Source organism: Carcharhinus amblyrhynchos, chromosome 9 (genome assembly GCF_965287045.1).
Source record: "Carcharhinus amblyrhynchos chromosome 9, sCarAmb.v2.hapA, whole genome shotgun sequence".
Classification (NCBI taxonomy): domain Eukaryota; kingdom Metazoa; phylum Chordata; class Chondrichthyes; order Carcharhiniformes; family Carcharhinidae; genus Carcharhinus; species Carcharhinus amblyrhynchos.
The window spans coordinates 51,408,478-51,433,216 of NC_137332.1; the positions used below are offsets into that span (position 1 = coordinate 51,408,478).

The following is a 24,739-nucleotide window of genomic DNA, read 5'->3' on the forward strand; positions in this document are numbered from 1 at the left end:
ATAACCAAGGTCACAGATTTAAGAGAAGGCTTTTCCCTCAGAGGCTGGTGGGAGTCTGGGACACTTTGCTCGAAAGGGTGATTGAGTCAGAAACTCATGTAACATTTCCGAATCCCTAACATCCTGCTCTGCTTGAGACTGCATTAGACTGCATTCGATAGGAACTAGAAGATGACAATTTTTTATATTGGATCCTTGCAGTCAGTTACAGCATTCACCTCATCTGGCTAAATATGCAATACCACACATACCACAATTGAAAGGATTTACTCCTCAGAAGTGAACGTTGGAATTAAAATCTATATTTAATTTGGCAAGAACATAAGAACTAGGAGCAGGAGTAGGCCATCTGGCCCCTCGAGCCTGCTCCGCCATTCAAGATCATGGCTGATCTTTTTGTGGACTCAGATCCACCTGCTCTCCATAACCTTGATTCCTTTACTGTTCAAAAATTTATCTATCCCTGCCTTAAAAACAATGAGGTAGCCTCAACTGCTTCACTGGGCAGGGAAGTCCACAGATTTACAGCCCTTTGTGTTAAGTTGTTCCTCCTCAACTCAGTAATAAAACCGCTTCCCCTTATTTTGAGGCTATGCCCCTAGGTCTCGTTTCATCCGCCAGTGGAAACAACTTCCCTGCTTCTATCTTATCTATTCCCTTCATAATCTTATATTTCTAAAAGATCTCCCTTCATTCTTCTGAATTCCAAGATAGTCACATGTAGTAACTAACCAAATTAATATAACCAATTTTGCCAACAGGCCATCCTGCATTGGAGTCAAATCTATATTTCTAACACCTAGTATCTTAGAAATCAATCAGCATTTCATTCCACAACAATTGGCAGAATTTAAAGTACAAAAATTAGTTTTAGTTTTGCATTGTACTTACTCTAAACCAAACACAGCAAGCACATTTCACCAGCAGGCAACAAGCACCTTTTGGCTGCTTCTCTATTAAATATGCAATCTTAGTCAGAAGCCAAAATGGAAATTTCATCAGCACAAAACAGGCGCTTGACAGTTGAGATTGGGTTAAAGCTCATGTGTATAGTCATTATCCATACAAAGGGCTGTTATGTTAGAGTATTTTTCATTTGCTGGCATTCAGATAGATCTGGTAGTAGTAGAATCTCTATCGGTTGCCTTAACAGCAGTCATGGGCACTGCAACTCAACAATGCAAAGACTTGGATCAGGCCAGCAAAGCACTACTTATTTCATTCATTACCTATATAAAACTTTCTGTATGGTTCAAGATTGTAAACCAGCTGCTTGCAAATTTGAATTTACCTTTTGGTGAATCTGCCAAAATTCCTTTCCCAGGGTTCAATCTTGCAGTTGGTCCAAGGCCCAAAGCCGCTTGAAGTAAAACAGATGGATCGCCAAGTAAACCAGGCTTCTGGAAATAAAATATTAAAGTAAAAACTTTTTTTCCCCCTTTAATTCATTTCTCTTTGCTCCAATTTTTTTCTTGTTCTCCTCTTGGAAAACAATCAACTGTGTCCCAACTGCCTCCCACTATGTCATTCATGGCCATTCCCCATCCTCAGGTCTGCTTGGTATATATTGTCAAGCTGTTTCATAGTACACCACTGTACCCAAGTGTAGTTATTTCCTTGTCTACCACCTCCTTTTGAAATAATAATGGGAACAGGACCCTGCCTTCACAAGAACACACAAAAGGTTCAGGTGAAGGAAGCAGCATGCAGGAGCATCTAAAAAAATGGGAGTGCAACAACCTCAGTCCAGCAATTTTGCATTTTCAAAACATCGTAGCTCCAGCTTTGGATTGGATTTGGAAGTTGAATAGCAACGCAAGCCCAGGAGAGGCAACTGACAACAGAATGGATGGTTTGGAGGAGACCCACAGCAAGCAGGAGGTATGAGTAGAAAATTACATTTATCTTTTATATTTTCAAAAATGAGAAGTTATTTAATTTACCAATGTAGGAATCTAGCTTTTACTGAACTTCAACTTAAAGAGAAGAATGTTTTTGTTTACTTTGTCCAATAAGTCCTACAGTTTTAACCTTGATTCTTCTTACACTACAGCAAAGGCCACTGGTCCAGACAACAACCCAGCTGTAATACTGAAGACATACCCCAGAATAAACCGCAACCAAAACAAAGCTGCTACAGTCCAGTTACAACACTGGCATCTAGCCATGTGAGTCGAACAGATATGCCCTGCCTACAAAAAGCAGGGCAAATCCAATACAAATTACCACCCCTTTAGTCTATTCTCAAAGTGATGACGGTACGATTGACAGTATTATCAAGCTACACTTATAAGCAATAACTTGCTCAATGTTCAGTCAGTTCTGCCATGGCATCTTGGCTCCTAACTTCATCATAGCATTGTTCCAAATATGGCCAAAAGAGCAGAATTCAAAAGGTGAGATACAACGGCTGCCTTTTACATCTGCCAACTATGGCACCAAAAGGAGCCGTAGCAAAATTAAGGTCAAGCAGAATCAGGGAGAAGTCTCCACTGTTTGAAGTCATATCTAGCAGAAAGGATTATGGTTAGACCAGAAGACAGATAAATAGGCTTTGTGGCCTATTGACTCAGCTCCACCATTCAAATGAGATCATGATCCACTTTACTGCCTTATCTCCATAACTTTGTTACCTTGATTCCCTTACCTGATCAAAAATGTATCTCAGCGTTCAGCATATTTAATAACCCAGCCTCTACAGCTAGAATTCCACAAATTTACTACCCTCGAAGAAATTCTTCTTCATGGGTGACCTCTTACTCAGATTATGCCCTCAGGTCCTAGCCTCTCCCACAAGGGAGAAGCAACAATTCTGTCATAATATGCTCACCTCTCATTCTTCTAATATGAAATGAATACAGGCTCAACCTCTCATCAGAAGAAAATCCCTCCATATCCAGGATGAACCTAGTGAACTTTTTCTGGACTGTTGCCAATTTCAACATATCTTTACTTAGGTAAGGGAACTAAAGCTGTTCATGGTATTTCAGGTGTAGTCTAACTAATGGGCAGCACAATGGCATTGCTGCTTCACAGCACCAGCTGCCTGGGTTTGATTCTCAGCTTGAGTCACTGTCTGCGTGGAGTCTGCACAGTCTCCATGTCGGTGTTGGTTTCCTCCCGGTGTTCTGGTTTTCTCCCACAGTGCAAGAGACGTGCAGGTTAGGTGCATCGACCATGTTAAATTCTCCCTTAGTGTACCCAAACAAGTGCTGGAGTGTGGCAACTAGGAGGTTTTCACAGTAACTTTACTGCAGTGTTAATGAAAGCCTACTTAATTAAACTTAATGCCTTATAAAGTTTTAGCAAGACTTTTATTTTTTATACTTATACTTCTTTTACACTTTTATATTTTATACTTCCACAAAAACTCAGTTTGCAAGTGCAGGTGATCAAGGTGGCAAATGGAATGTTGGCCTTTATCACTAGGGGGATGGAGTATAAAAGCAGGGAGGTCTTGCTGTAATTGTACAAGGTACTGGTGAGGCTGCAACTAGAGTACTGTGCACAATTTTGGTCCCCTTATTTGCAAGAGGATGTATTGGCCTTGGAGGGAGTGCAGAGTTCACCAGATTGATACAGAAATGAGGGGGTTAGTTTATGAAAAGAGACTGAGTAGATTGGGCCTGTACTTGGAGTTTAGAAGGCTGAGGGTGGGGCGGGGGGGGGGAATCTTATAGAGACATACAAAGATAATGAAGGGCCTAGACAGGGTAGAGGCAGAGAGATTATTTTCACTTAGAAAGGAAACAAGAACTAGAGGGCACAGCCTCAAGGGGAAGTCAATTTAGAACAGTTGAGGAGAACTTCTTCTCTGAGGGTAGTGAATCTTTGGAATTCATTGAAGCAGTGGAGACTACCTCATTAAATGTGTTAAAGTCACAGGTAGATAGATTTCTGATCAATAAGGGAACTAAGGGCTATGGGGAGCAAGCAGGTAAGCGGAACTGAACCATCAGATGAGCCATGATCTTATTGAATGGTGGGGCAGGCTCGAAGGGCAAGATGGCCTACTCCTGCTCCTATTTATGTTCTTAGACTCTACGACCTATGAAATAAAGGCCAGCATTCTATTTGCTTTCCGTAATACCTGAACTTGCATGCTAGCTTGTGATTTGTGCAGTTTTCGGCAGTTTCTTTGCAGTTAAACAAACATTCAGCTCATTGTGCTTTCAAAGTACATAACTACATTATGTTCAATCTGCCTTTTTTTGTGAATCTGTATCTCTCTTTAGACTCTCATCCTCACCTCTTGCCTTCTCACCTATTTGTGTCATCTGCAAACGTAGCAATATCACACTTCTCTTGTCTAAGTCATTTATATTGCAACCAATTATGGCCCCTGCATTGATCCCTCTAGAACTCCATTAATTATAGGTTGCCATCTTGAAAATGCCCCTCATCTCAAACCTTAGTCTATTAGCCAATTGTTTATTTATGCTAACATACTACCCTCAACATAATGGGCATACTTTTTTAGTAGCTTTTATGAAGTACCTTATTAAACATCTTTTGGAAATCTAAGTACATTAGATCTACTGATTACCCTTTGTCTATCCTGCACGTTACCAACTCAAAAGAATTCTAGTAAGTTTTTCAGGCATGATTTCCCCTTCATAATCTGCTTAATTATATTATTTCTCAATACTCTATCACATCCTTCATGATGGACTCAACATTTTCCCACTGAGAAGTTAAGCTAACTTGGCTTTGGTTACTTTTTTTATGGCAATGACCATCTTCAACAAAGAGAACCCAACCATTTCCCCTTGACATTATCATCATGGAATCTCCCACCATCAGAAACTTAACTGGACTAATCATAAATACCGTAGCTACAATAGCAAGTTAGAGGTTGGGAATCTGTAGCATGTAACTCAGCTGCTTGTTAAAGCCAGTCCAACGTCTGTATGGTACAAACCCAGAGTATGGTGGAATACTCTCCACTTGACTGGATGAGTATGGCTTCAACAACATTTCAGAAGCTCGACACCATCTAGGAAAATGCAATCCACTTAACTGGCTACACTACGTTTTCCATTCATTAACTAGTCCCCAATTCATGCTACTACCCATTATTTCACAACCCCTAATATTATATAACTACCAATTGCTTAGTACCTAATTAAATGTCTTTTGAAAATCCAAGTGTGATACATCCTTTCACACGCCATTATTTGACCTGAAAATAACACCCTCAAAAATTAAAGATTTTTTAAAATACAATTTCCCTTTCATAAAAATGTTGATTGCCTATATGATTCAAGTGTGTGTTACCACTTCCCAAGCAATACATTTTAAAAATTTTCCCTACCACTATCAAGTGAACCGTTTTCATTCTCTCTCCTCCACCTCCCCAACCAATCTTTCTTGAACAGCAGGGTTGTATTTTCCACCTTCCAATTCACAGGGACCATTTTTAAAATCTAGGCTACCTTGGAAGATCAAAAACTATATCAGATCTTACAACTTTTAAAACAGAATGATGTGGATCATCAGGTCTCAGGGATTTGTTGATTTTTGCTTTGTACAATTCTCCGGTACTTTTTAACTACTTAAAAGTTCATTTTCAGGAGACCCTTGGTGGCACAGTGGTCAGCACTGGACTTGGGTTCAATTCTGGCCTTGGGCAACTGTGTGGATTTTGTATATTCTCCACTTGTCTGTGTGGATTTCCTCCAGGTGCTCCAGTTTCCTCCCACACTCCAAAAATGTGCAGGTTAAGTTGGATGGCCATGCTAAACTGCCCCTTAGTAAGAGAGGGATTAACAGAATAAATAGGTGGGTTTACGGGAGTCGTGCCTGGGAAGGATTGTCGTTGGTATAGGTACGATGGGCTGAATAGCATCCTTCTACACTGTAGGGATTCTATGACTCCCCACTATTTATTTTGTGTACTTTTTTTTGCTTTCTAATGTAAAGACAGGCATATTATACTTAACATCTGTCCTGCCTTACTCCCCATTAGAATAGCTCGACTTAGTCTCCAAGAAAGCAATGTTTATTTTTGCAATGTACTTGTAGAACCCTCAACCTGTTGTATTGTTAGTGTACTCTCATTCCACTTCCTCACTATCAATTTCTTAGCCACTTCTTCCTGCTTTTGAAAATTCTTAAAATTCTCAAAAATTATGATTCATTGGCAAAATTAGTCTGTCAGATCTAATACTGTTCTTTACTTTCTCAATTAGTGGTGGTTTGGTGACCTTTGCTATGGAGGTCTTATTCCTCAATACATATTCATTGAAAATCCTTGATTATGTACCATATCTTTTAATCTAATTTTCCATTCTCTTGTCAACTTGATCTTCAGCCTTCTGCAATTTTCTTTGTTCACATTTAAAATCCTAGTTTTGGACATAACCACATTACGTCGAGTTAATATGAAGTCCTATAATGTGGTCAGTCTTCCTAGAGAATCATTTACTATAAGATTGCTAACTAACCTGGACTGGCTGAATTTCTATATTGAAAAGGTTAGATAACCAGAATCCAGAAAACTTTCAAACCTCTTTTCTGGGATATATTCCAATGTTTTTAATTTTTTTATTCCATTTGATGAGACAATTTGAAACCTCAAAAAGCCCAGCAGTCTTCACTTTAAAGAAATATTATGCATTTAAAAGTTATTTACAGAAGATCAACTTCTTCTGAATTATGATTTTTAAAAATGTTGTCTAAGAAGGTCTGTTGCTCATTGTTAAAGAGATATGGCTAACATTTTAGATGCCCATAAATTTGTTTGACATTTGAACTTTAGAAAGAGACAAGAAGTGATGCTTTATCACTTGCAAAGAATAGGATCTTTATGCAGAACATGTCCATTGCTCAAGGTAGTCACTAGACAGGACTCTGTTCATTTCCTAATGTATTACCAAAGGTTTACCTGGATAGACACTTGAACGTATGGAGAATTAGGACTCATTATCATGGTCTAAAAGAGCAGAAATGTTAAGGTTTGATCAGATCCCAAAAGAAACAAATATGCTTTTGACTGACATTTGCAAGTCACATGAAATGAACTTTAAAAATACTAATTAAATACTGAAAAATGGACAGCAATACTAATAGGGAACTAGTTTACTCAGAGGAGTTACAGGAATCACAGGACAGTTACATCTGAAGGAACACAGAATTCCCCATCTAGGAGATTAAAAACAGAACATTCTGAATGGTCAAAAAGGCTTACAAACATGTGTATAAGGCAAATACCTGCCAGCAACTTCCGAACGTGTGGGTACTTAATAGGGGCTGATTCAATTGTTTCCCTTCTTCCTCTCTCAAAACCCTGCTAACACACACTGTTAAAATGTACACAAATGCCATTGATGTAACCACAGGACCCTCATAACCATACAAAATGCACAAGTTGACACTTTCAGGAGACAACAGGTGAATAGGCGAATGTTAAGAACAAAAAGGCAATGTGAACAAACATTACAATATAAAGCCAGTTTTGAGATTACACCAGCTGGATTCTAAACTATAACTCACGTTGTTGATAGCTGGATTCTCCTTGTTCAGGAGCAGCTGTTGTTGTTGTGCTACCTGCATTCGTACGAGGTTCTGAAACAATCCATTTCCCAACACAGCGTTCTAACAAAATAAATTAATCAGTTAAAATGAAGCTGGTCACAAGGTACAGATCAATTATACAGAAAACAAGTTTATCCAAATTATGAAATTTTAAGTGTCAACAGGTTGTGAGAATTCATTAAAAAAATGCTGATGTTAGTTAGGAGACATGCGCTCTTCAGTGTCACCAGCTGAAGCAAAAGGTCAATCCCAATTGTTCACCAACTATCCTCCTGAATACTAGTACATACAAACATATGAATTAGGTGTACAAGTAGACCACTTGGCCCTTGGGCCCTGCTCTGCCATACAACTAGATCGTCTGTGATCCTATGAAAGTTAAAGCCTACCCCTTATAATCTTTCACCCACTTACCACTCAAAAATCTATCAAGCATAGCCTTAAAAAAAAAGCAAAGACTCTGCTTCCACTGCCTTTTGAAGAAGAGGGTTCTGAAGACTCTGTATCCGGGGGAAAATTTTAAATGAGCGGACCCCTTATTAAACCCCTAGCTCTAGATTCTCCGACAAAAGGAAACATCTTCTCCAAATCCATCCTGTCAAGAATCTTAAAGGTTTCAGTCAAGTCACCTTTTACTCTAAATTCCAATGTGTACAACCTGTCCAGCCTATCATAAAACAATCCATCCAATCGAGCTATTAGTCTAGTAAACCTTCTCTTAACTGCACTGAACACATTTACATCTTGAGACCAATACTGTATGCACCACTCCAGATGTGATCTCAGCAATGCCATGTACAACTGAAGCATAACCACCCTACTTCTGTAATCAATTCCCCTCACAATTAACAACATTCTATTAGCATGGTTAGTGTGAAAAAATTAGATCAAAACAAGGCATTATTCTATCCTAGTCCCAAATCATTATGGCATACTGATTTTTGTGGATTGCACATTGAGAGAGGTGGTCACACCCTAAGCTAAGTCTGCACAGGTACAAAAGGAATGTATGACTGCCAGGGAGAGTGGAGATAGGCAGGTAGTGCAGGGGTCCCCTGGAATGATAAGCCTCTCAAAGAAATATGCTGCTCTGGATACTGTTGGAGATAATGACTTCCCAGGCAAATGCAGTGAAAGCAAAGTCCATCACATTACAGAGGGGGAAAAACAGGGGTAGAGCTATACTGTATGGGGATTCAATTTTAAAGGGGAACAGATAGGTGTTCCTATAGCTACTAAAATGATTCCAGGATAGTATATTGTCTCCCTGGTACTAGGATCCAGGACGTTGCAGAGCACTGTAGGACATTTTGGAGGGGGAGGACAAAGAGCCAGTAGTTGTGGTATACGTTGACACCAATGACATAGGTAAAAAATGGAATGAGGTTCTGAAAGCTGAATACAAGGAGCTAGGTGATAAATTCAGAAGCAGGGCCTCCAAGATAATCATCTCAGGATTACACCTAGTACCACGTGCCAGCAAGTGCTGAATGAGGAGGATAAGTAGGATGAATCTGTGGCTAGAGGTATGGTGTAGGAGGATGGGTTTCAAATTCCTGAGACAGATTCTTCAGAAGGTGGGATTTGTACAAACTGGATGGGTTGTCTGAAAAACATTCATTCATCGCTGCTTCCTGTTAGGGTTGGGACAAGCATCTTTGCAGGGCTGTTCGTTAGTGCTGTTGGGTGGCTTTAAATAATATGGCAGGGGGATGGATACTTGAGGACGGAGTTGAAAACTGGGTTAGAAGCGAGAGAGAAAAAAAGTGAGAGCGTATGATGAATACATGGGAATAAAAAGGCATAAAAATCAGTAGTTGTACCGGGCCTAGAAATGGGCTTAGTCTAAGGAAAAATGAAAAACAAAAACAAAAAGGTTGCCTATTTTTTAAGCTACGTGCATTAAGATATGAACTGACAGCACAGAGTTAAATGGGTGTGATCTGATAGCCATTACTGAGACATGGTTGCAAAGAGATCAAAGTTGGAAATTAATATTCAGCATTGTGACTTTTCGCCAGAAATAAAATGTGATGGGGTAGTTATGTTAATGAAAGGAAATAAATACAGTTCTGAGGGATGATCTAGATGTGGAGAATGTGGAATTGAGTTGGTTGGAAGTAACAAATATCAAAAAGGATGAGGGTAATAGGTGTATTATAAGACCTCCAAAAAAGTAGCCACATTGTGGAAAAGCATTTAAGTCAGAAATAATACATATGTAAAAGCAGCACTGTATTAATCATGGGCAACTTAAATTTTCATATAGATTGGGCTAATCAAATTGGAAATGGCAGCCAAGAAAATGAATTCAGAGACTGCATTCAGGATGGTTTCTTGGAACAACATAATATAGAGCCAACTGGGGATCAGGCTATCTTGGATCTGATAATCTGTAATGAGATATGTTTAATGAATGATTTCAAAGGTTAAGGAAGTAGTGATCACAGCACAATAGAACTTATCACAGAGAGAACACTGGGACTGAAATATCAGTGATAAACTTAAAGGAGGTAGACTAGTCATATAGTAGCAAGACAAAAGATGTGCAGTAGCAGACATTTAGGGAGATAAATCATGACTTCCAGCAAAATACATAAGGAAGAAAGGCCTTACCATAGTCAACCAAGGATATTAAAGGAGGGTAATAAATTGAAAATGGAAAACATTAACTGGAAATGTTAGTGGTAGGCCAGATGAGTGGGAAAGATCCAAAATGCAACAAAAATGGACTAAAAATTTCAGAAAGGAAATAAACTGAGGGCACTAACGAGAAAAAAAAATAATACAATAAGAGCTTTATTGAAATACATTCTAATGAAGTAAAAGAAAGCAGTGACCCCATGGAAAATGGAACTGGGGAAGAATTGGGAACAAGGAAATGGCAGGAGTCAAAGAAATATTTTGCATCAGTTTATACTGTACAGAATCACAGTATTATAGAACTGAAGCATCCCAGATATAAAAAGAATTAGAGGAGCAATTCAATAGATTGATTTTAGACAAACTAATGCGCTAAAAGGTTGACAAGTCCTCTTGACCTGATGGTTTGCACCCCAGGATCTTAAAGAAATAGCTACAGAGATTGTGGACGCATTGGTAGTCATTTTCCAAAAATCCTTAAGATTCTGAAACTGTCAAAGGATTGGAAAACTACCAACATGGTACCCATCTTCAAAAAGGGCAGGAGGCAAAATGCAGGAAACTACAGGCCAGTCTGTCTAACTTCAGTTATTGGAAAAAATAAAAACATAAGTGAGAATAGCAGTACATTTGGAATGCCATAATCTGATCAAGGACAGTCAGCATGGTTTCATGAAGGGGAAATCATGACTGCCAAGTTTACTAGAGTTCAGTGAGGAGGTTATCAGCCAGAGTAGAAGAGGAGAACCAGTTGATGCAAATTTTCAGAAGACACTTGATAAGATGCCACATAACAGGCTACTATGTAAATTAGGAACTCATGGTTTTGGACGTCCTACTCTGGCATGGGTAAGAGGATTGGCAAACCAGCAGAAAGCAACTATAAAGGAGTGTTTTTCAAGTTTGGCAGGGGGTGATGGTGGCGGCAGCAGTAACCAGTGGAGTGCCACAGGGATCAGTACTGGAGCCTCAGCCTTCGCAATATGAATTGATTATCTGGAGGAAGAAACAAATGTACTGGCGCCACATCTGCAGTTGATAAAAAGGTGGGAGGGAAGGCAAGTTGCAAGGTGGATACAAATAGTTCAAATAGATAGTGAGTGGGCGGAAACTTGGCAAATGGAATTCAGTGCGGAAGAATGAGAGATTATTCATTTTTGAAGAAAGAATGGGAAGGCAGATTATTATTTCAGTGGTGAGAGACTGCAGAAAGTTGTAGCCATAAGGCCCTTGGGAGGTCCTTGTTCATGAAACAAAACTAGCATACAGGTGCCGAAGGTAGTAGGGAAAGGGAAGGCAAATGGAATGCTGACTTATTTCAAGGGGCTGGAGTATAAAAATAAATAGGTGTTGCTGCAACTTAAGGTATTAGTGAGGCCACATTTACAATATTGTATACAGTTTGATCTCCCTAGTTAATAGAGCATGTCAGTGGAGACAGTATGGGGGTTTATGGAGACAATTCCAGATATGGAAAAACTGCCATAAAGAAAGATTAAATAGTTTGGGTTTGTACTCCTTGGGAGTTGTGAAGAATGAGGTTATATGACTGCAACATATACATTGCTTATGGGGTTAGAAAGGGTAAGTTATTGTGAGGATATTTCCAGTCATAGGAGAGTATAAGATACAGCACATTGTAACAGTATAAGGTGTGCACTCATTTAGCACAGATCGGAGGAAGAATTTCTTCTTTCAAAGGTTGGTGAATGCTTAGAATTCTTTACCCAGAAAGCTGTGGAGGTGAAGTCTTTGAACATTTTCAAAGCTGAGATTGATAGGTTTTTAATCAGTTGGGGAATTAAGAATTACAACGATAAGGCAGGAAAGTGGGCTTATTGAGTGTTAGATCAGTTGTAACCTATTAAATGGCGAAGTAGGCTCAAAGGATTGAATAGTTGTTCCTATTTCTTATGGTCTTATGGATATTCACTGACCACACAACTAAATAAAGGCCTCTTGGACAGTGTTATGGTTCAGGTCAGAAACTCCAAAGCGCGCCTGGATTATAAATTTTGCACCTTGAATTTGGCTAGGATAAACATGATACATTTCACCTCAGGTATGAATCAAATGACCACTAGGGAGCTTTTAATCAAAGTTTAATTAAGAATATAGTTAACATGTATAGTAAGAGATTCAGCAAGAATTTTTTTTTTATAACAAAAACAAAGCAACATATAACCCTCAAATACATCCAAGATGTTCCCATCAAAACCAATCCCATAACTAACCTTTAAACAGGTGTGACACGGCAAAGACTAATGCTCACGAGATATTGGAATGGAGTCCTTTGGATGAATTCTGCAGTTCTCTCGATAGAACAGTAGGGAGACTCTAGACAAACCATCAACAGCAGATTCTCCCATTCAGAAAAGGCAGGACCTTATTTTCAGATAACCAGTAGAATTTCCAAATAAAACAGGGAGAGAGAAGCACTTTTCAGCGTGCTGTCCCTTCTAAAACTAACCTGCAGCTCAGAACTGAAAATGAAAGAGCTCCTGTTACTTGGCCTGCAAACATGCTTCCACCTGACGATGCAGGGTCATAAAACTAAATCACAGGAAGTATCCGAGGCCCTCATTTAAGCAGCAGTGAAAGGACTCCTCATTGACAGCTCGGCAACAATGACATCAGCTAAGGCTGAGAGTATAGGATTTTTAAAACAAAATCTCCAAAAAGGTGCACCAATGTTACAGCAGGCAAAGCTGAAGTATAAAATCAATGGAGCAGGGATAGCAAAAACTTCAAAAATCTGTTTTTAAAAACTAACCCCACAACAGTATGCAATTTTCCCTAGGTTTAAGCATCTCCAGATGTACACGTGCTGGTCAAATGTCACAACCAACACTGCAGTCAACAGATCTGCTCTTGCACACAAATGTCTCCCCTATCGATGGTGTCAATAGAGTGGTGCACAAGTGAATTGAAGCGGGTCTCCAGTCAGGCAAGAAATCAGTTATTTGAAAAAAGTCAAGTTTTCCTTTGAAAAGCTCCTATGTTGTCCATTCCAAAGAAAAAAGGTAGCCTCTTACGAGTACTCAAAACAAGTAGTACATCTTTTCAGCAAACTAAGCAAAGCAACCGGCAAAAGGGTGTTGCCTAGGGAGAGACAGGTCAAAGTTTTTGAAGGTTTGCAAAGGTGAATGATTCATTTTGTGGGTTTTGTTATTTGCATACTATTGAGATCAGGTATTTTATTTACAGGATCTTTTATAGGTCAATGTTAGAAATTGCACAGCATACCAATCACATTTCAAAGCAATTCATTTTAGACAGGGTTCTTCAAATGTCCTAGATCAGATAGTAATGAAGAGCAATATGATCATCATGCATTATCAAAATGATTGTTGGGTCATATGTACCCGACCAAAAATTTGGAGGTTCCACTACCAGCAGTTTCCATTATCCACCCACGTAGAAGATTTGGGAAAACAGAATTCCACTGGATCTGACATGCAACAACTCAACCAGAATCAGTTTATATGCACTGCCTGCACTTGTCCAATAGTATGCTTTATATATTGAAATATATTTCTGAAGTGTTTTTTTTATTTTTGAAATTACCTGTGTTTGATTCATCTGAAGTAGGGCTGCAGTCAGTGCAGGGTTTGGTAGAACAGGCAGGTTGCCAGTATTTCCTAAAACACCTGAAGAGATCAAACCAGATTCGAGGTTAATCTGGAGGAACTATTTACGTTAATACAATACTATTAGTCTACTCATCCACAAAGAGGCAAGCATCCATTCCAAATTACAAGCTTTGAAAATATCCAATGATATAAAATACATTTGAGAACTTATAATTGATATTATTTGATTTGTCACATGTATTGGTGTACTGTGAAAAGTATTGGTTCTTGCATGGTATACAGACAAAGGATACCGTTCGTAGAGCACGTAGGGGAGAAGGAAAGAGTGCAGAATGTAGAACATTGTTAGGAGAGTTTACAAGAGTTAGTAGAGTTTTAAAAGCATAGAACAAGTAGAAGATAGAATTAGAGAGTATGCTGGGGATAGCTTGCAAAAAGTCACCACACTCTGGAACCATCTTGATATCAACAAACATTATCACCCTATGTACCCAGCTCAACAACTTATTTTTCACGCGAGCCCCTCCAGTGATTAAATTTGAGGAGTGTTATGTTGCTCATGGTGTCAGTTTTCAGAAAAAACATTGGACAAAAGCTCTATCTGCCCACTGTGTAAGTAGAAAAAAATCTGTGGGAATGATTAAGAAAGATCCAAAAGCTAATCTGGAGTCATGAGAGCTCAGACCAAAAGTCTGAAATCTGCAGCCCTCCACTTCAGCATGGTTTCTTAGAGCTTCCCTTCTCTAAATCACTCCTCAGGCCTACCCAGTGATTATACTGACTTTGGGTCACATCACTGGGGTGTATGATCTGATCTCAGTAGGAAAACTAATTTTCCTGACATCTCAAAAGATTGAAAAACATCTTCTCTAATATTTTTGTGGCTTATGCATTTAAGTTCACAGAACTTTTTGCATGGTCACAAACATGTAGCAACTTAAAAGGGTCGACTTGTGCTCTGCCTGCACAGAAACTTCCTAGTTGCTATATGGCTTAGAAAAAGGACCAAACGTTTCCTCTGTCCGTCTGCCAATTAAAGGACTGAATACATTCATAAGAACTTCAAACTCCACATTCAGGCCTATCCACATGACAGGTTTCTCAAGTGCCAGAGCCCACATTGATCAATTCAAATAGTGGGAATGGCAAAATGACTACTACGATCACAGGCAGCACAGTGGCACAGAGGCTAGAACTGCTGCCTCAGCATCAGGGTCCTGGGTTTGCATATTCTCCCCTTGTCTGCATGGGTTTCCTCCAGGTGCTCCAACATCCTCCCACAATCCAAAAGATATATAGGTTAGGCTGACTGGCCATCAGGGTCACATAATGTATAGGTCAAGGGGATTAGCAGGGCAAATATATTGGGTTATGGGAATAGAGCCTGGGCGAGTTGCTCTGTCCAAAAGTTGGTGCAGACTCAACATGTCAAACGGCCTCCTTCTGCACTGTAGGGATCCTATGATTTTTATCGTGACTTTTAGCGATCCAGGTCAGCTATTTGAATAGAGTTCAAGAGAAGACAAATGAAGATAAATTATGCACAAGCATCCTCCTTCTTGTTCCAGGCAAGTCACATTTGACTATTTTCAGAAATACTGAAATTTAACTAAATGTGATACACGTATTAGATACAAGTTTTCAGAATGCTTTCAAATGAAAAGCATCAAGACACTTATAAAGCAAACAAATGGTGCAAGACAAAATGGATATACATAAAAACATTGCTTAAAAACAGGATGGAAGTAATATGACAAAGATTAGATATTCTTGCGTATAGTTAATTTGGACTTGCTAATAAAGAAATCAAAAGCTGGCATACAGCAGAATGACTGTAGAAGACTGCAGGAAGACAAACACGTGCAGAAATATATGGTAATATATCTGATGGGAAAATACAAGGAGTGGGTACATACACTCAAGACAGACTGATGTGAACTATTAGACACCGAGATGATGGTTTGAGCACAGATTTAAGACAAGAATAGGTTCACAGAATACAAGAGTAACATACTAATATCAGGTTTGGACACAATATTGATCAGACCTCAGTCACAGAACAATGCACAATTCTGGATGCCTTATTGGAGAAGAACATTTGTGACAATACTGTGCCTTTAAGAAATGTATGTGTGTCATGTTTTCTTGGGCAGGATTGTTAAGCAATTCTATTTATTGGTGCTGCTTAATCTGTAACCAGCAGTCCATCAGTACTGCAGAAACATAATTGATCTTAATTGCTAAAGTGTTTATTTTAATCTGGACTAATGCACTTCTGTTATTTTAGTGTTTTCAAAGTATGGCTCAATTACATTGATTGCGAGGACAAGTCATGTGACTGGGATTAAACAGTCAGTTGCTACTTAGAATTGGTAGGGAAAAGTGCCTTTCTCTCTGGACTTTGACACTGGGATCCGCCAGGAAATAAGCATCTTTCTCTGGAGGCTGTTGTATGGGAGTCAGAAGACATGTCTTTTTGTATCTCTCCAGAGGCTGAAAATGTAGCATTCACATGAGCATGTCTGTTTTTGAGCAAATTGATGGAGGATGCATGTCTGTGGGGTTATTGCTTATGCTAGAATTGTATGGATAGCTAACAGTTAAACATAAGGTATAATTCTTAAGTTTGTTTTCATAACATCAGTTCTCCAGGAAAACAGTAGAAATGGGAAATTATTAAGACAAAAGGAAGGAACAAAGGGCAAGAGATAAATGAACAGGGGCTTATTAAATTGTGAAGCATCTTGTTAAACCGAGAAAGCCTATTTTCACTATTTGGACAGCCAATGACAAGAAGCATCAATTTAAATGGTCCCTAAGAATCTTATGAAAAATGTCTGCGTGCTGTGGCTTCATGGAGTGTGGAATACTTGGGGTGAATAAGGCAGAAACAGGTGTATCTTTTATAGATACATAAATAATTCACAGTAAAATTCAATGTTATGGAGTGTGAATGAAATTAGTTTTGGATTACTCCAACAAGGGTCAGCACAAAGGAGTAACCCATACTTCATTGTTCTTTGCTTCGAACTCCTAATTGCTTAAGTTGGGACAGATCAAATTGGATGGTTTAAGCAAATTCCTTGTGAAAAATTCAAAAGTAGAGGAACACACTGATAGAAATAAAATGTTCGCTTGTGTGTTCTTGTCTCTAGAAAGAAACCCTAAGACGACCTACTCCAAAAAGGAATCCAAGACATAAAACAAGGTTTAAAAAAGCTGCTTAAAAATGAAATGAACAGACAATCAGGTGAGGCTACAGATCAGAATGGTTCCACTTCTCAAAGCATATTAAGAGTTGAAACAAATCACAGGGACAGAAAAATCTTAAAAACTCACTTTTTTTGCCAGCATGCCCTTGAAAATAAGGCCTAAGTAGCAATGGTAATGCAGCAGGATTACCCAGGCTGTTCATGATCTGCAATGGGTTGGGTTCAGGAAGAAGGCCCTTCTTACTGTTTAGCAACTAAGGACAAGAGAAATTTTAAAAATCAGAGCAGTTACATCGTCATACCAAAACAGAATAAATTAATATCTTTCATTGCATACTTACAGCAACAAATTTGCAGGCATTCCCCAAAGAAACTCAGTTGTAATTCATTAGGATGATTTTAATAGGAGTATCAACAAATGGATTTTGATAAAAGACAGATGATCCCATTAAAATCAAAGTCAGAAATGTGACTGCAGTATGTAGCACTGGTACAACAATATTGGTACAATGCCTCAAATACAGAAGAGTGCCCTGGGCTTGACAATGGCGCTGCAGTGCTTTAGTGGCCTGACTGTACTTGCCATCAAGGCTTAGACTTAAACAATAGGTATTTGGGTGGCATAACACAGGATTGTCTGAACCTCAGTCAGCCCCTTGGGTTGGGACAGAGGTGGGGAAAGAGTAGAAATAATTGATAGATTATTTAATTATTTAAATACTGACATGCTATTGCTTTAACTACCTTAATATAAAAGTTGAAAATATCCTGCTGGGTGACACACTGGCAGTGGTTAGCACGGCTACCTCAGTGCCAGAGTCCTGGGTTCAATTCCGACCTGGGGTCACTGAGTCGAGTTTGCACATTCTCCCTGTCGGCGTGGGTTTCCTCTGGATTCCTCCCGTCGTCCAAAGGTGTGCAGGTTAGGTGGATTGGCCTTTCTAAATTGACCCTAATGTCAGGGGATTAGTAGGGTAAATGTGTGGGGTTACAGGAATAGGGGCTGGGTGAGATTATGGTCAGTGCAGACTTGATGGGCCGAATGATCTCCTTCTGCATTGTTGTGATTCTAAGCTGATATCAACATTTCATTCCAAAAAACCGAAGCCATTAAAATTACAAGCTTACAAGTTAAAACAAAATGAGACTTCTGTTTTCACAGAAAGTTGGTGGACATTGAGTATCAAAATTCTCTCAGTTCTATAGTTTTAACAATAGAGTTCATTATTCCAAAGAAGATTTGAAAACACAACTTACCAACCTCTGAGCAGCAATAAGTGCTGCCAGTGTACAACGGCCAGCTGGCCCTGGTGCACAAAACGAAACACGGGCTTGGCTACCCCCAATAAAGATTCCATCAGTGGATCGCTGTACTACTTCAGTTTGATCTGAAGTCTCATACTCCGCCACTGCAAAAGAAGGATGGCTACCTGAGGCCTGGGCAAGCTGACAGATAAAAAGACAAATAAGTGCATTAAAAAAAATTAAACAGCACTGGTTCCCTCTTCAAGGGAATATTAAGTGGGATGGTGTATTACTTTCTGAATGAGCTCAATTCATTCTCCCCCTCCTCCCTCTGCTTTTCCAAAATGTCATTACCCTAACCAGAAGGTTAATTGCCGTGGCAAGGCTGGGCTGAAGATGGGTGGAGTGTGGCAGGCAGAAGAGATTGCCAAGTAGCTTCAAACTTTAAAATCATTCAATAGAGGTGCAATTTAATAAAATAACTGAAAAACAAATAAAATATATGCAATCATCATCTTTGGATTACCTTATGTGCTCATAGTAATCTACAGCAATTAAGAAAAAGTCCCAAGTTTGGGAAACGTCACAAAAGAGCAGTCAAATACCTACAGGGTAATTTGAAAAAGCCAGGAAATTGAAGCAAAAGGAACACAAGCGTTAGAAGCAAGCTATTCAGTCCATCGAACTTGTGCCATCATTCGACAAGATCATGCCTGGTTGGTCTCAACCATGCAATCCTCAACATCCTTTCAATCAAAAATCTGAAAACTCAGCCCTGAAATACACTATAGCCCTGTGAGGTTGAGAATTCCACAAACTAATGACTCAGAGAAGAAATTTCTCATCTCAGTCTCAAATCGGAGACCCCTAATTTTTAAAAACGTGTCCCCTAGTTCTAGATTCCCCTGACGAAACATGCTGTCAACATCCATCCTGCCAAGTCCCCTCAGGGCCCTATATGTTTCAGCAACAACTCTCATTTTTTTAAATTCCAATGGTTGCAGGCCCAACTTGCTCAACCTTTTCCATTAACCTCTTCACCCCAGGAGTTAGGCAGTCAAGTGAAGCTTTTGATCCTGCTTCTAATGCAATTATATCCTTTATATCCAAAGCTGCAAACAGTACTTCTGATGTGGTTGAATCAAGGCCCTGTCCAGCTGTGGCAACACTCCCCTATTTTTATACTCTTACAATACTTAAAACTACTTACTGTGATTGCATTTTAAAAACTAAAATAGACAATAAGTCTTTATAAAATGCAACTCTTCTTGTAATTACAACTGCACTAAATGCACAAGCAGGTAGGACTTGGGAAATATGGAGGGTTCAAGACAAACAGTACATTGAAAATACATCTCAATGGTTCAGTTGGTAAATTCAACATGGAACAGTCACAGACTAGAAAGATAACTGATTAAATTCCCAGTCTCTGGCATAGTCAGCACCTCCTGGCTAAAGAATGGGGAAAAACATGACCCAGTAAGTGGTTTCAATTGTTTTCTATTGATTTATGTTGAAAAATGCATATGTGTAGATATTAAATAAAATCAGACAAGGCAGTTCTATACTGTGTCACGTAGCGGAGGTAATTTTATGTAACCTATGTTTAGATTGTTGGGTATTAGAAATATGGGGTAAATTACTTGAATTGTGTCAGTATAAGAAAGGGTTAAAGCTCTAGTTAGATTCAAAGAAAGAAAATTATAGCACAGGAATGACTCGCCAAACCTGCATCAAGCATGCTGCCTGACTGAACTAAAACCCCCTATCCTTCCGGGGACCATATCCTGGCATTACTATCTTATTCACGTACTTGTCAAGATGCCCTTCTAAAGTCACAAATTCAAGTTAAACAAAAGTGTTTTCAGGAAGAGAGGTTTGGGTTTCATTTCAAACTGTCCCTGTTGTACTTGAGTTCTAAGAGTTGGGTGGCACGGTGGCAGCGGTTAGCATTGCTGCCTCACAGCGCCAGAGACCTGGGCTCCATTCCCAGCTTGGGTCACTGTCTGTGTGGAGTCAGCATGTTCTCCACATACCTACATGTTTTCTCTCCAGGTGCTCCAGCTTCCTCCCACAGTCTGAAAGTACTGGTTAGCTGAATTGACCATGCTAAATTCTGTGTACCTGAACAGACACCGGAGTGTGGTGACTAGGAGATTTTCATTAACTTCACTGCTGTGTTCACAGAAACCCTACAGTACGGAAAGAGGCCATTCGGCCCATCGAGTCTGCACTGACCGCAATCCCACCCAGACCCTACCCCCATATCCCTACACATTTTACTCACTAATCCCTCTAACCTACGCATCCCAGGACACTAAACTGCAATTTTAGTACGGCCAATTGACCTAACCCACACATCTTTTGACTGTGGGAGGAAACCAGATCACTTGGAGAAAACCCACACAGACATGGGGAAAATGTGCAAACTCCACACAGACAGTGACCCAAGCTGGGAATCGAACCCAGGTCCCTGGAGCTGTGAAGCAGCAGTGCTAACGTGCCACCCGGCGTTAAGCTTGCATAGGTTTGCATTAATGCAAGCCTACTTGTGGCAAATAAACTTTAACTTTTGAAAAGCAAACAGATCTTAAAAGGACAGAACTGTTGCTTAGCAACCTTTAAGTTAGAAGAACCTTTTGAGTTTAGTTTTAATTAGGCCCAAGGCAGTGGAGCACAGAGGAGAAACGACTCATCTCTGCCATAAGTAGGATAATGGAGCAAGTCCCATATAGTAAAAAAGATAGTTTTAGAAATTAGGGAAAGAAGAGTGGTTCCAGGAAGACTGAAGTCAAAAAGACGAAAGAAACTAGAATTTTAATAGAAATGGTTTACAGAAATTAAAGACAGGGCTGAAAAATGCAGACCTGGTGCACTTAGCAATAAAAAGCCAGAAATCAGTAATAATCTTAAGGTTGGTGACTTTAGTTCAGCCTGTGAAGCAGCAGTTTTCTATTGAATGGCCGAGTACCTGAGAAATTGTATGGAAGCTTAAAAGCACATGGCAGTTAAATACATAGGAATTCCGAAAGGAGAATTGGAAATCCTGGAAGTGGATCCTTGCTAAAAGCACCGGAAGAATATATGGTAAGTCTATCTGAAAATGGAAAAGTTTAAAGTTTATTTATAGCCACAAGTAGTCTTACGTTAACATCGTAATGAAGTTACAGCAAAAATCCTCTAATCGCCACATTCCAGCACCTTCATAGAATCATAGAAACCCTACAGTGCAGAAAGAGGCCCTTCAGCCCATCAAGTCTGCACCGACCACAATCCCACCCAGGCCCGACCCCCACATATTACCATCTAATCCCTCCACACAACCCAGGAGACTAAGGGGCAATTTAGCATGACCAATTAACCTAACCCACACATCTATGGACTGTGGGAGGAAATCCACACAGACACAGGGAGAACAAGCAATCTTTACACAGACAGTGACCCAAACTGAGAACCAAACCCAGATCCCTGGAGTTGTGAAGCACCAGTGCTAACCACTGTGCCTTGGGTACACTGAGGGAGAATTAGCATGGCCAATTCACCTAACCTGCACATCTTTAGGCTGTGGGAGGAAAGCCACACAGACAATAACCCAAGCCTGGAATCGAACCTGGATGCCTGACAGCAGTGCTAACCACTGTGCTGCCCCAATTTGGAAACACAAGATGATCATTCTAGGATCTTCTTGTGCAGCTGTATCAACTGGGATCATAACAGCTGTCCTGAAGTTAGAGTTCATGGACATTTTGTCACACACGAAGCAGTATAGAAAGCTATTGGAAAGGTGCCCATCACCCACACTGCTACAAAAGGCATTACTACTTAGGGATCGAGTCTAAACAACTGAGTTCAACAAATGCTAAAATATTAACTATTAATACCAATTACCAAGTGAGCAGCTGGTGAGTCTTATCTTCTACTTGTAGATTTATTACATATTAGAGCTTTTCAGTGTAAGGTTTATTAATAGTGGTAAGGTTTCTGAGTAGCGTTGAGATTAATTAATAAAGAGAAGAATGGCAAGTCTGCTCCAGCCTCTAGAGTGAATTTCCTGTGCTACATTAACTCCAGGATCCTTCCTGACATGGATAATCTTTCGTGCAGGAAATGTCAGTTTGCAGATGTGAATCCAAAATCGAATATTGCCTTCCTGGTGGCAGGTCAATTAAGTCACCATGAGGCTGCAGAGTACCTTGAGGGGTGAGGGTCAACAGCCAGCAGTATTGGTCCACACAACATAAGACAGACGTAGTCCTGCAGTCAGAACCTAGGAGCCAAGTAGGAAGTTACGGCCTCTCAGCGTTATGCACATAGAAATGGGAAGATAAAGCAGGTGAATGTGTGGCTAGAAGGATTTAAATTCTTGGGACATTGGGTGTAGCTCTAAGGGTCAAGACAAAACAAGGCATTCATTTACTATTTCAGCTAAGCTCCATGTGTCAACCCCACTTTTTTGTCCATGATGAACCCTACTCATTTTACCATCCTTTAACTATTTATATATCCGTAGAAGACTTGGAGATTTCTTTTTATGTTGGCTGCCAATCTATTTTCATATCTTCTCTTTTTTATTTGCTTTTTCATCATCCCACTGAATCTTGTGAATTTACCCTAGTTTTTCTACCTGTCACATGCACTTTCTTAATTTCTAATTCTCTTGCCATCCAGGGTGATCTAGCTCTGTATGCCCTATCTTTCCCTTTCGACAGAATATATCTTGACTGTGCCAGAACTATCCCTTCTTTGTTCCACTGTCATTTTCTTGTCATCCTTTGACTTCCAATTTTTTTGGCCCAATTTGTATTACCTCGTTGAAGTTGCTTTTTTCCCCCCAGTTAACCGAGCATTCTTGCTTTGTTTATTGTAGCCAGTCTACCTTATACAATGATCACTGACCCCAAATGTTCTACTAATACTAGATTCATTTGACCTACCGCATTCCCAAAACAGTTCAGAGTGCTTCCTTTCCTATTGGACTGAAAATATACTCCAATAGAAAATCTCCCTGAATACACTTTGTACCCCTCTGCGATTTCCTTGTAAAGGACGTAAAGGAATAAATTTGCAAACTACACACTGAGCAATGTTGCATGATTTTTGTTCCTTTGCTCTAGCCAAATCGATTCTATTCTTGACCCCTTTGAGACATCCTCTTTTTCCACCACTGTAATGGTCTCCTTAACTTTGCCATCCTACTCCCTTTTCTTCCATTCTGAACTTTGAATATTTTGCATCCAGGAATACTTAATATCTAGTCCAGCCCTTTGCACCAGGTTTCTACCTCCACAACATCACATTTCCACACTGTAACACAAGTCTTATTTACTACACTCTGCATTCATATGCATGCAAAGTAACCCTGAATTTAGATTTCTGTAGAAGGGTCACTTAGGTCCAAAATGTCAATTCTGTTTCCACAGATGCTGCCATTCCTGCTGTTTACCTAGCATTTTTTGTTTTTATTTAAGGTTTTTATTTATCCCTTATTCTGAATATTATTCCCCATCTCTCTTATGGGGAAGAGGTAATTCAGACACTAGAGGGTTCAAAATTGATACGGTGGTGATTTTGGATGGCCATCTGTTCTTGTTGATAAAGCATCAGGACCAGATGAGGAAAATTGCAGAGGCAACCACCATAATTTTTTAGTTTCCTGGGATGCAATGGTGGTGCCAGATGGCTGGGGGGTGGGTCGCACATGTTCCACCCTTGTTCAAGGGTGGGATGTTCTTTCAGAGAATCAATGGGCTGAATGGCCTCCTTCTGCACTGCAGGGATTGTACGGCAGGAGTATGAGGAAGGCAACCAGGGAAGAATATGGATGTTACAGTTGAAAGCCAATAAATGCTTCATAATTTGCTTCAATTCAAAAAAATTTTCAAAGAATGTACAAATCTGAATTACAGCAATTCATTGGTAACAAAATTACTGATTTGATTGGTCTTATTTTCACAGAACTAGTGAATTCAACCCAGAATTATTTTGAAACGGTTTTCCTCCCAATTCCACATATACTCTTTTACCGTGGGTACAGTTTCAAAATCACAGGGCAATAATCTAATCCTAAATTCACTAATTATTGCTGTTGTAAGTGAGAAAACAAAATATCACAAAACAGAATGAAGACTGCCAGATGACTACCAGCTATACAAATGCAAAATGGATGAACACTGTGGATTGAAGGTCGATGGCCTTTAGTAAAGAATATTTATACAGCAACTTTCTCATGAGAAAAAGTGTGGAATATGGTACATGATATCTAAAAACAGCATAATTCACTGGCCAAATCCTGTTCATTGCCATTCCTGTTAACAAAAATTCAATTCACTCAGTCAAGTCAGTTCCTCAATAAGTTTATACAAATTAATACCAATAGGAGAGTTTATGCAAGTTCACTTAATAGACTTGATCAAAATTGCATGGCACAACTTTTTTGAAAATTACATAAGATAAAGAGGCCATGACCCAGTGTTTAGAACACAAAAGTTTAAAACAGTAATGAAAATGAGC

General features: G+C 39.5%; 1 protein-coding gene across 3 annotated transcripts in view; it reads right to left on the reverse strand.

The window, feature by feature from the left end:
- Positions 1-24,739, reverse strand: part of raver2 (ribonucleoprotein, PTB-binding 2) — a 90,401-nt gene that overhangs the window by 41,061 nt on the left and 24,601 nt on the right. For all 3 annotated transcript variants that reach the window (XM_080195618.1, XM_080195617.1, XM_080195616.1), the window contains exons 4-8: positions 18,242-18,430; positions 17,112-17,238; positions 13,747-13,829; positions 7,495-7,596; positions 1,292-1,400 (exon numbers count right to left, since the gene is read on the reverse strand). In XM_080195618.1, coding sequence (XP_080051744.1) covers positions 1,292-1,400; positions 7,495-7,596; positions 13,747-13,829; positions 17,112-17,238; positions 18,242-18,430 — 610 coding nt within the window. The remainder of the gene's footprint in view (positions 1-1,291; positions 1,401-7,494; positions 7,597-13,746; positions 13,830-17,111; positions 17,239-18,241; positions 18,431-24,739) is intronic.